A 12945-nucleotide genomic window follows, 5' to 3' on the forward strand; every position below is an offset into this window, starting at 1 on the left:
AGGACATCCTGGGCCAGGGGAAGGTCATGACAAAGGTCAAGACAAAGGTCTTGAAGTGTTAGGAGTTTCTCACTAGAAACTGAGACATGAAGGGGATGGGAATAGGGTGGGGAGAATTTGCTCCAAACAATGCCCACTCGGGCCAGGACAGGTAGGGCCGGGGTTGGGGGGTGGTGATGGATACCTGACGTCGAATCTGCCCCCTGCAAGGAAGCTGAGCTTCTCATTTGTTCCTCTTCCTTCCTTCACCCAGACTCTGGCCCGTTCAAAGACGGCATGATAACCTTCACACTTCCCTCTGCCATAAGGAGCTTGATCCTACAGAAGACACCAGACATCAGAAACATGTCCAGCGTGGCTGGGGGTAAGTAGTGATAGATGTTTAAAAAAAAAGAAAGAAAGAAAATCCCTAGAAATACCAGCGGTGCAGGGCCCAGGAATTCCTGAGACTTGTAGCTTCTGCCTGGGAGACAGGAAGTAAGAGCAGGATGATATTTGCTCGGGTCCCTAATTAATGTCCCAGCAGGTCTGGCAGTTGGGCCAGACTCAGGCGTGAACACCTTACCAGATGGCTCCGGTACCACCAGTTCTGCTTGGTCAACCCAACTCCACGGGGGGACCTGCCAATGGCCTCAGAAGATGAAAGGGGTTTTCTCTCGGGGGGGAAAAGCACGCCCAGATAACACTGCATTTTAATCTGGTTTTTGATTCAGACTACGTCTCCCCGTTTTGTTCCTCTCTGGGTGCACCGTCTCCCCAGTCTCTTCCAGGAGTGACACTCAAGGCTCTGAAAGGTCCTGTGAGAGAAAACAGCCGTCAAAGTTGTCACTGACACAAGTCCCAGCAAAATTTCATGATACGAAAGACTTTCGGTTACCGGAATCGCCAAAGAGAAAAACCAGTAGCATGGTTTAAAGTTCTGGAGCAGGACAGTTTTCACTGACGTATCTGGCCTCTGTGGCTATTTCTGGACCAACAGAATTCTCTATTATTGCATAACAAAGCACCCCAGACTCACCAGCTTAAGCGATATTCTGCGATGACGCTGGCCTTAGCCGGGGGGTTTTCTGCTTCACGTGGTACCACGTCTGCTGGGGCTGGACCATCCATGATGGCTTCTTCCTCACATGTCTGGAGTGTCTACTGGGAGGCCCAGAGCACTTGGGGCCGGCCTAATGCTTCTCTCTTGCTAGGAAGCCTCGCCAGCAGTGGTAGCCAAACTTCTTTCCAGGGTAGCTCAAGATTCCTGGAGGAGGAGCTGTAATGCCCAAGCACGTATCAAACACCCGCTTGCGTCATACTTTCTACCGTCCCGTTGGCAAAGCAAGGCACGTGGCCGAGGACAAAGTCAACGGGGAAGGAGCCACTCAGGGCTGTGAGCCCTAGGGAGCGTGCTTTGTAGAGAGCCACCAGGGTCATAGTCTCCCCCAACCCTGTACATGACGTACCAGCAAACACCAGCTGAACCCCACTGCTCGCTAGCACTTCGGGGCTCCAAGAGAGCAGAGCGTACCAGTCTGGATGTAAGTCCCAGCTTGGCTCCTTCTGGCTGTAGCTGTGGGTAAGGTGTATGACCTCTCTAAGCTCACCTGCACCCTGAAAGTAACAGTTCAGTCCTCCCTCAGGAGCTGTCGGGAGGGGTAACTGAGCTCGTGGGGGTAAGATGTACCATCCAAGTCAGCCGCTGTCATGGAATGTTCCACAAGGAAAGAAGCTCATTCTGCAGAAGAGCTGCAGCACCTCAGTTCGGGACTACGTCTTCCGGGGCTTTAGATCAGATTAGGGACATTAGAGGTGCTTTTTTTTTTTTCCCTCTCCCATCATTAAGTTAAAAAAAAAAAAAAAAGAATGGACAACTTTGCTTTGAGGTACAAGGACTCAGAAGGCTCACTTTGTTTCTCCTCACAAAGAAAAAGCTGTCATGACCTTAGATGGAGCCGGAGAGACCCAGGCAACACAGGAATCCGTTCAGACCCTCCCCTCACCCATCCCCCCCCCCCCCCCACCCAAAGCCACCACTGAGCCCTCTATTGGTGTCTTGTTACTAATGGGAACAACTGGGGACTTGGTACCATCAGCAGTGGAGATGAACAAAATGAAAACACAGTGCCCTCTGAAGTGCGTTTAATTAAAAAGGAAACAAAGAAGCTTTGTGCTCATAATACCTCTCTGATTTGCGGTATTAAAAATCCAATTTGCTCTCACAACAGGCTTTGGAGGTAAGAAAGGAGGCGGCTAGGGAAAGCCAGGCTTCTAGGCTGGCTGGATTCCCTTCCACCTCACTCCAGACTATTTTTGGAGACACGCTGGGCTTGCTCGAGACATGCAGTCAGCTTCCTTGGGCTTTCAGCAGCTGGGAGTGTCCAGCTCGTCCCCATTTTCAAAGTCTGTAGCATTGGCAGGCACCAAGGGTTTGAGGCAATGAGTTCCAGGATGTTAGAGCAGAAGCTGGTGCTAGAACTTTCCGTACGGATGGTTGCATCTGCTTGTATCCACTTCTTTCTACCATCCCTGAGGAGGAAGGTGCCGGAATGGGTGGTGGACCCATCCTACAAAGGTCTGATGCCTGCAGTCCAATGGTGACCCTAGAGGGACTCAGCGGTCCCCTGTCTCAGGCTTAAATCCTGGCTCTGCCATGCCTCAGCCATGTGAAGTCACTTCATCTCTTTGAGCCTTGTTCTCCTTACGTATAAAATATAAGTGATTACGTCTACAAATGACTTAGCACAGAGAGCTAAGGAAAATATCAGAGCTAAAGAGAAAATACTAGCAGACAGTATCGTTGTGGAAAAGAGATGCCCACATGTTGATACGGCAACCTAGCATTTAGGAGAATTGTCACCAAGATTATTTCTCCAAAAGCAGCATAATTATGTTTTTCTTTGGGATGGTGTGTTTAAAGGAAATAATCCCTTAAAAAAAAAACAAACCATAAGTTTTCTTGTTTGTTTTTTCCTCCAGTTACAGAATGATACCTATTTATTACATACATTTTAGAATTGAGAAAAGCACAGAAGAGAACATTAAATATCACGCAGTCCTGATACAGGAGATAACTGTGATTAACATGTAGATGTATTTCCTTCTAGTTATTTCTCTCATGAACTGTATAAAGAGGAAAATATGCCCCAAATACGGTTTTGTTATCTAGTTTTGTTCCTTTAACCGTACATTACAAACCATCATTAAATATTCCTTCAGTACCATAATTGTAAATGTCCATGCAAGAGTCCATATTCATGCCTCCAACCCCTACTTCCTGTACACCTGTGTGTTAGGTAATTAACACACAGGAATGAACCCCCAGAGTTCTCTTTGAGGCAGGTGTCATTACTGCCATCTCCTCCTTGGGAATACCAAGGCTCAGGGGGACACTGCTGGTCAGAGGCCGAATCAGGATTCAAACACAGGTTTGTTTAGCTGTCAAAGGACTTCCCATTCCAGAAGAGGGCTCCTTACCACAGGAGGTGGTGTCATGCAAGTGGGGGGTCTTCCCCCATAGCTGAAGTAAGACTACCTCCTTGGAGGGGGAGTCAAGGATTCTGTGAGCCTACTCAGTCAAGAATCTGCCCAGACAAAAGACATGAGCAGTGTCTTTCCCACAAAGGATACCCAAATGGCCAATAAAACCTATGAAAGTCACTCAACCGCATTGGTCTTCAGGGCAATGCAAATTAAAACCGCAGTGTGAGGCCACTACCCACCTGCCAGGGTGGATGGAATGGAAAAGATAGGCAACAGCAAGCACTGGAGAGGATAAGGAACAAGCAAGAACTTGCAATATAAATTGGTACAACCGCTTTGGAAACCGCTTAGCTGAACATGTATATACCCTGCAACCCTAGGGGTATGCCAGACAGAAATGCACCCCAACATGCGTGTATTAAAATGCTCATGGCAGCACCATTTATAATAACCCCAAACTGGAAGCCATTCAAATGTCCATCCACAACAGGACTGGGTAAATACATTGTGGTAATGAATATATCACACAGCAATGAGAATGAACCAGCTGTTGTCAAACACAAAGGTATGGATGGATCTCCCGGACATACGATTGAGTGACAGAAGCCAGACTCAAAAGGCTCACATTGTATGATTCCATTATATGAAGAACAGGCAAGAGTAACCCATGGTGTTAGAAGTCACGGTAGCGGCCACCTTCGAGGCTGGGGTGATTAACTATAAGGGGCATAGAGGGATTCTGGAATGTTGATAAATGTTGTTTCTTGACCTGGGTGTCGGTTACGTGTTCATCAAGTTGTACACTTATGGGCATTTTTCTGTGCTGTGCTACGATAAAGAGTTAAAATTGAAAGGCTCTACCAAGAGGCAACCGACTATGCCTGTGTCCCTTCTCTCACCAAACTCAGGGCTCCGACCAGCCAGCATGGTGGTCCTGCACAGGTCCCTGGCTCCAGCCTTTGAAAAGTTCTGCCAAGCCAACAATGGCCCTCTGCCCCTACTAGGTCTGACTGAGCCAGGCAAGTGGACGTCGCCTACCCCGAACACTGTTCTGGACACCAGGTAAAATGCTTGGGTTACCAGGGTTCAAGCTTGGGAGTGGCCACATGCAGCAGCCAGGTGTGTCTGTCAACGGGGACCTCTTTGTCCAGTCATGGGGATGCTCAGTACCTGGTACAAGGCCTCACCCATGACTCTTGCTCAGGGATGAGCTGTCCTCCCCTCCATTCCCATCCCTGTCCCTGTCCCTTGCCCTGGGAAAAATCTTGGGGATCACCAAGATAGTCCTGCCCTGGCTGCAGAAATGCCGCTGGCACCTCCCATCATCCACTTCCTCACCCAAGCCAGAAATCGGAAGCACTGGATGAAGAAGAAAGTAAAAACACTTGCATTACTGGTACCTACCCAGGGAGAGCCGTTATTAACACTGTGGGTATGTTCTCACAGACTTCGAAAATATAACATATTGAATAAATGGGCCTGCTGATTCTGCTTCCTCCATAGCATCCCAACGAGCCCACCTTTCTCCCACGACCCCAGCTCAGGCTCACATCCCTTCTGCTCGCCCACCTGAGTGACTTTTCCTAAATGCTAGGTCTGATCACATGACTCCCCCATTTAAAATCTTCAGTGCCATGGAGCGCCTGAGTGGCTCAGTTGGGTAAGCATCCAACTTCGGCTCAGGTCATGATCTCATGGTTTGTGGGTTCAAGCCCTGCATCGGGCTCTGTGCTGTCAGCCCGGAGTCTAGAGCCTCCTACGGATTCTGTGTATCTTGGTCTCTCTGCCCTTTCCCTGCTCGTGCTCTGTCTCTCTTCTCTCTCAAAAATAAATAAATAATTTTAAAAACATAAATAAATAAATAAATAAATAAATAAACTCTTCAGTGCCTTCCCATGACTTGCACCTTGGCCTGATACCTGGTCACCTGTAGTGACCAGGCCCTGGCTCAGTGTCTCCCCTCCCCCATGACACTCCAGCCATCCCCAGCCATCTCCCCAGAGAGAAAGCTCCCCCCGAACATTCTGCTGCTACCATTTTGTGGACTCTGGGCTAGGAGAGTCCTTCAGAGACCCCACCCAGACCTGAGGTCAGCTCCTTCTGTTTTTTTTCCTAGCACCCCCCAGGCTACCATCTTGGGGACGCTTAGAGCAGATCGCACGGGGTGTCACATGTTTGATGCCTCCATGCTGTTCACATACTGTTCCCTCTGCCTAGGATGTGCTTTCCCCCTTGTTCAGCTGGTGAACTCCTATCCATCCCTCAGGATCCAGCTCCAGCACCTTCCCCTTTGTGGGGGAGAGTGAGTTCCTCCCTTCCGTGGGTCACTCCTCCACCCACACTGTTAACACTCACTGCTCTGTGTTGCAAGTATTTGTTTTCAGTGCAGTCTCACCGCCAACGTAGGATTGCATACTTCTTATGGGCTGGGCCGATGTCCTCTCTGTCACTGTTGTCCCATCACCTGGCTTGTGCTTGGCACAGAGGAATGGCTCAACAAAATAATTTTGGAGTGAATAAAGAACTGGCTTAAAACCATATTTTTTTTTTTAAATTTTTTTTTTCAACGTTTTTTATTTATTTTTGGGACAGAGAGAGACAGAGCATGAACGGGGGAGGGGCAGAGAGAGAGGGAGACACAGAATCGGAAACAGGCTCCAGGCTCCGAGCCATCAGCCCAGAGCCTGACGCGGGGCTCGAACTCACGGGCCGCGAGATCGTGACCTGGCTGAAGTCGGACGCTTAACCGACTGCGCCACCCAGGCGCACCAAACCATATTTTAATTCTACAGAAAAGTCTCTTTTTTTAAAAGATTTTTTAAAGCTTATTTATTTATTTTTGAGAGAGAGCACAAGTGGGGGAAGAGCAGAGAGAGAGAGAGAGAGAGAGAGAGAGAGAATCCCAAGCAGGCTCCACACTGTCAGTGCAGAGTCCGACATGGGGCTCAAACTCATGAATCTGAGCCGAAATCAAGAGTCAGAGGCCTAACCAACTGCGCCACCCAGGGACCCCAACCCCCATTCTTTTTAAAAATGCATGGTCAGGGGCCATCTTGATTCTGGAACTATGAGCTTCCCCCCAGGACAGGGTGTCCCTAGTTCCGGAAGTACGAGTTTGGTGCCCGCGGAGGCAGCCTGACCTCATTGGAGGAGTACTCAGAGCAGCTGAGGGACATGGTGACTTTCCTCCCGGAGTGCAGCTCCTCCCTGGAAGCAGCCTTGGAGAAGGTGGGGCTCCCCAGAAGAGACTCCGTAGGGCATGGTCACGTGGGTGCGTACGAGGTAGGACACAATCTCCAAGGGCAGAATGACCTGAAAATGTGCATCACCTTGTATTTTCCTGTGGTGGGGAGAACATGCACTCAGGAGGTCAGAGACTAAAGTGACCTGAGCTCAGCCACTCTCTTGCTGTGCAACCCGACAAGTGGTTAACCTCTCTGAGCTTGTCCCCTCATCTGGAAAATGGAATGTCCAGCCTCTCTCGTGCCCACCTCTGGGATTGCTGTGAGCTCCCAGGGTGGCCTTGAGTGTTCAAGTCAAGCCCTTATAGACATTGTGGCAACTGTGTAAACCAAACCTGTCTGGAATTTGTCTGGCTCCTTTAACTTAGAGCATCTCAGTGAGCTTTTTGAAAATCCTCCTTGGCTCAAACTTCCTGGCATCGGGCAGAATGTGCCTGGCCAGGTAAATGGCCCGGGGATTTGTGGCAGGGCCTTGGCCAGCCTGTTGGCTGCCGGGTTATGTTTCTGTCAGGAAAGCTGGGTTCTGTTCTTGGCCAGCGGTGGCCCCTGGGGGTCGCCTCTCCTGGGACGTGCCCGCTGCCAGGGGTCACCTCCCTGCCGTGTCTCTGAAGTTCCATTCCAGCCACTGCTTGTCAAGGCAGGAGAACCAGATTCCCTCATTCCCCTGACCCCCCTCCAGGACATCGTGTGAATCAGCCCACGTCAACGGCCAGCTGCAGGGTCCTCTATGGAGGACTTGGACTGCAGATTTGGTCTTGGGCTTCCGGACATTTATTGAAACTTGCCTGGTTTGGGCTCCTGCCAGAGAGGCCCGAGCTGCCTCTGATGAGAAACAATTTTCATGAGTGAAGCATGTGCCTGAGCAGTTTTCTTAAAGGTAGGGAAGGGCGGAGACAGCAGTCACTGGCAGGGGCCCTGGGGCAGAGGTGGCCCCCAAACACACCGCCCTTGGCAGCGGGTACATCATGGGCAGTCTGTCATTGAGATGAGGAAACTGAGGCCTGGAGAGAGAAAAGGACCCGCCCATATCCCAAAGCCAGACCCTACCCTAGGACTCCTGGCTCCCGTTTATGAAATGTCACTAGTAGAAGTGTGACGATTAAGGGATGCTTTGCACAGCATGTTCATCACTGCCATGGTCAGTGCTCAGGGGAGCCATGGTTTTCCCATGACAGCTCACTTACCAAATAGCCTTCTGTTCAGTACGGTTGCCTCTGGCCCTTGGCTCCTGGGAGATACGGCCAGGCAGCCATCTTGGATTCAGGTGGGGCCCTGAGGGGCAGCCTCGGGGAGCGCTGCCTGTCCCCTGTGAAAGTCCCTGACGCGTGTCCCTTCCCCAGTGCTGTGATTCAGACACCGACCGGGCAGGCACGCCAAGGTTTCATCCTGCGGCCACCAGGGACTGCCAGGGAGGAAAACTTGTCCCTTCTTCCCTTCTAGGCCCTTTGGCTGGTCTAACACTTAGATCGACAGGAGGTGGATTAACAGGAGAAAACTAAATTTAATGTCATACCTACAGGAGCCCCAAATATGTGAGGCTCAAAGAAGTGACCAAAACAGATAGCTTTTACACCTTTCAGACAAAGAAACAATGAATTTGTGAAGAATTGGTAAGACAAGTTTGAGCTTGGGGTAGTAAATTCACGAGGAAGTCACAAGGTTTGTTTACATAGCCCTCTCGGCCTTGATTTCCCATCTCTGGAGATAAAGATGCCTTCTACCCTCTTGGTACAGGGAGGGTCCCTTCACGTGGGAGGATTATTTCCTGCTTTTCAGCGGGGGGGGGGGGGGGGGGGGGGGGGGGGGGGGGGGAGGGGGGTTGCTGGAAAGGGGTGTAGAGTGTTTTTCTTGCACTGGCGGTTTCTCAAGTAACTTTAATTCAAAACAATCTGTATGCCAAACTGGTGTATTTTGGGGTGGCATTTTCCCCCCTCAGTGCCAACAGCAAGCGCTTTGGGCAGCAGCCACGTCCCAGTGGATCATCATCCTGGCCACATTCTAAATCATTCATAAGCCCCACGGCAGCCACCAGAAACCGTTCAGACCACAAACACCACCACCAGTGAAAGTCACACAGGTCATTCTAAGGCAGGAGGAGGGAGGCAGGGCTCAGTGGGGCCCCCATCCCCAGTGTGGACTCACGAGGCAGAGCAGATCCCAATGCCTCCTGAGACATCCCTTGTCCTTGGAACCCTCTGCCGCTGACTGTCTTAGAGGTCTTCACCTGCGGTCCACGGACCCCTAGAGGTCTGTGGAGAAAATCCAGAGGACCCATGAAATTGGATGGGGAAAAAATTACATCTTTATTTTTATAGCCTCAGACTGAAACTGAGCATTTCCTTTGATTATGAATGCAGACAAGGAACTACAGTTGTATCAGCAGACCCTGTGATTTTGTGGCTGCCCAGAGAACTCCCAGATAGCTTCATGTCTCATGGCCATGCTGATAGCACAAAAATATCCTATATGTTGATCACTACACCAAAATTATAATGGTAGGTCTGCTGTCTTGTTCCCCAAGCTGTTAATGAAGGATACATATCGCTGCATCACATTTTTTCATAAGTTGGTAACTGCATGTGCGATATAATTGGTTGGCTTTGTAAACCTATGCGTTTCTTTTTCTGTAGTTAAAAACATTGCTTTAAGTGCTTTAAGCTACCAGAGCATCCACAGCACATACAAGGTTCTCTGTTTTAGACCAATAAATACCAGCAGGCTTTCTCATTTCTATGTCACATAAAAGTAGAAGCAACATGGGGCACCTGGGTGGCTCAGTTGGTTGGTTGAGCGTCCAACTCTTGATTTTGGCTCAGGTCATGATTTCACAGTGTTGCGGGTTCAAGCCCCCCATCTGGCTCTGCGTGGGTAGAGAGGAGCCTGCTTGGGATTCTCTCTCTCCCTCTCTCTCTCTGCCTCTCCCCTGCTGGCACTGTCTCTGTCACTAAATAATATAATATGATTAATATAATATAATATAATATAATATATTAAATCAGTCTTAAAAACAAACAAAAAGTAGAAGCTATAATTTTATAATAGCTGCTTGGATCCCCTCTTTCATTCAGCTGCTTTGAACTCCTAGTGTTCAGGCTTTCCATCTGTGTTAATTCTGTTTTTCAACTTGTTTTCCTTGATTTCTTTTCAGACGACAGCGCCTTGTGCTACCATTGCTGGCTTTTGCTGCCACCTGGTGGTCACAATGCGGCCCATCCCCAATAACAAGCTGGAAGGGCTGGTGCCGGCCAGTTGCTCCCCAGGGAATAAGGGACATCCCATTCATATCGGCGACCCGGGTGAGTGTCCACTCTCATTCAGTATTCTGACAGCCACCCCTGAACTTCAGCACGAGAAGACGGGAACCTGCTATGTTCCCGAACTCCCCCGGCTTGTCCTCATCTTCCCAGGGGTCCTGGGCGTCCTGGACAAGGATCAGACTCCCGCAGCAGCTTTCGGGCTGGGTTTACAGAGGCCCCTCAGGTTTAAAGGTGTTGCCCTTGGCAGAATAGTCAGCCTCACCCATCATCTCCCATGAACTTAAGGTGAACCTGAAGGGTCGGGGGAAGCAGGTGGTAGAGAATGACAGCACGGCTATGTGTCCCGGGACTTGAGCTGAGAGCAACCTCTAATCCAGGCTGTTGGTCAGCAGCGTATTTAGCAGGGGAAGGCTTTGTTCCAAATGTTCACTTCAACTGATCCCCAGGGTATTAACTCAGTCTGAGAGTGAGTGAGCAGATCCAAGAGTGACAGCTGTCCAGGCCTCTTTGTGGTTCTCAGAGGACCTGGTGAGAACCTGGGATTGGGTCTTGGGTGAGAGTCAAAGCTCAGTGTAACTGAATTTGCTCAACTGTGTAAAACGAGCCAATCAGACAAAACCTGCTTTCTCTAAAGATGCAATCAACAGCGGGGCCACCTTCCTCTTAGAAAGATGATCTCAGGACCCCCCAAAGCAAAGTGCATTGATGAATCATTGAATTGTCTTCTCCTCGGTGGGCTTGGGTTGGCCCAACACATCCATCTTTGCTGTCCTCATGAACCTTCTGATGCCAGACCATCAGTAGGGGTGCTGTTGGTGGTTAAGCAACAGAGTTTAGGTCTGCATTATGTGACTCAGCTTGTACCAAGATAAATGTGGGCTTACAAATGCTGGCTTGGTTAGCAACCTGCACAAGGTGCTGGGCTAAGTGCACCCAAGGCTCCTCCAGCAATCAAACCAGGGGTTTGAGGTTCTGTGTTCGGAAACTGTGCTACTCAGAATGGGCTAGAAGTTAGCAAGCGCCCTGGGTTGTTAAAGTCCCAATTCCTTTTCTCCAGTACCATCGACAGCAATCCTAGGACCAGAGTCTGTCTGGGAGAAAGAAGCATAAACCACTCAATGTGTGTCAACTTGGATGGGACCTACTAGGGCAGGATCCGATGGACTTCATTTTCTTTTTCCATTTGCAGAATGGTTGGGAATCAAAGATCTTTCTAGACCTGACTATGGGGAGCCTGTGGTGTGTCAGCCGGGGGACGTCCCAGTGTTCTGACCTTCTCCAATGACCAGCCTCGAAGCTGTCAGCAGCTGCAGTATGTCTGGGCTTATGGGGCACAATCACCATGACCCACGATGGAAACCAGTGGGGCTCTAGTTCTTGAAAGCATAGACTCACAGTGCAGTGATTTAAGAAATAGAGTCATAATGGGTTCCTGGGTGACTCAGTCAGTTGAGTGTCCGACTTTGGCTCAGGTCACAATCTCACAGTTTTTGAGTCCCCGCACTGCATTCGAGCCCTGCTCACGCTGACAGCGCAGAGGCGGCTTTGGATCCTCTGTCCCCCCTCCCTCTGCCCTTCCCCCACTCATGCTCTCTCAAAAATAAATAAACATTAAAAACAAAAAAGAAACAGAGTCACAAAACAGAACACAAAGCATACGGGTCTCGCTGGCTTCCTTCTTCCCTTCTCAGGGCTGGGTCTCACCAGCAGCTCGTCTCTCAGCCCAAGGATGCTTTGATTAAAATATTTCTCACCGCAGAGGGCTCCCAGCCCATTGTGATAGAATCTAGACCAATATTTAGCTTGACTCTCTGAGACATTTTGAAGGTGGGTGGGGCTTGTGAAAACAAGAGCGAAGGCAAAAGCACAGCTAAACACACCATTCCACGTGGCGTTGGCAAGGTGCAGCGGGCCCCCCTCATCTTCAGTTCTGCCTCGGGAGGTTTGTTACCCACAGTCAACTGCAGTCAAGAAGCAGATGATCCTCCTTCCGACGAATCGTCAGAAGGTCAGTAGTGGCGTCCCACTCCATCACAATGCCTACTGGTCACTCACCTCACTTCATTCAGCTCTCACGCAGGCACGTTATCACCTCACATGATCACAAGAGGAAGGGTGCGTACAGTACCAGAAGGTATTTTTAGAAAGGGAGACCACATTCACATAACTTTGATTATAGTATATTGTTATAATTGCTCTATTATTAGTTAGCCTTCTTAATCCTACTGTGCCTAATTTATAAACTAAACTTTATCATAGGGATGTACATATAGGGAAAAACATAGTCTGTAGGGCTTGGTGCTATCCGCGGTTTCCTGTCCACGGGGGGTCTTGGAACAGATCTTCATCCGGCAGGACCTCCGTATTTGAAAGCGATGTATATACAGTTTATTTTTCCCCAAGTGTAGGATGCTATTACAACGAAGCGACACACGAGGGCGCCCTAACTAGCTCACAGTAAGGTAGGGATGTGATAAAACATTAACTATTGCAGTCTATTTCATAGACACTGGAAAATTCTAGCCAGGTCAGCCACACTCACACTACAATCCATAGAATTTAGTGTTACTTTAATTGATTTTGAAATCATTCATATAAGTTTAGCTATCAGAATGGCCTCATGACAGGGGAAGATTAATATGGTGATGAGATCCGTGGAATTCTATTATCTAACATTAAATGTATGAGGCACCTGCTATGTACCAGGCATGGACCCAGATCTTGGGAATAAAATGCTGCATGAGACAAGATGCAGTTCTCAGGGAGTGTGTGGTCATTTCTGAGTGTGTGTGTGCTCATGTGTGTTCACACATCCACACACGTGCAGTAAATATTGTCTAGCTCGGTGGCCTCGCTCCTCTCTGCCACCAGCCACAGGGGACGCCCTGTTCTGCAGCAAACCCCAGCCCATTAGCTCTGGCTGGAAATAGTCTTTCTGACTGTAAATGATACCAAGTGACATCATTGGCTTAGGGATGACC

General features: G+C 49.4%; 1 protein-coding gene across 1 annotated transcript in view; it reads left to right on the forward strand.

Moving 5' to 3' along the window:
* The first annotated feature begins 276 nt into the window (after positions 1-276).
* The window catches only part of DGLUCY (D-glutamate cyclase), a 40584-nt gene continuing 27915 nt past the window's right edge, over positions 277-12945 (forward strand). Inside the window, 5 exon segments of the mRNA XM_042944098.1 lie at positions 277-364; positions 4374-4527; positions 6549-6747; positions 9856-10003; positions 11154-11276. Coding sequence (XP_042800032.1) covers positions 277-364; positions 4374-4527; positions 6549-6747; positions 9856-10003; positions 11154-11276 — 712 coding nt within the window.

The sequence above is a fragment of the Panthera leo genome, chromosome B3, assembly GCF_018350215.1.
Source record: "Panthera leo isolate Ple1 chromosome B3, P.leo_Ple1_pat1.1, whole genome shotgun sequence".
NCBI lineage: Eukaryota > Metazoa > Chordata > Mammalia > Carnivora > Felidae > Panthera > Panthera leo.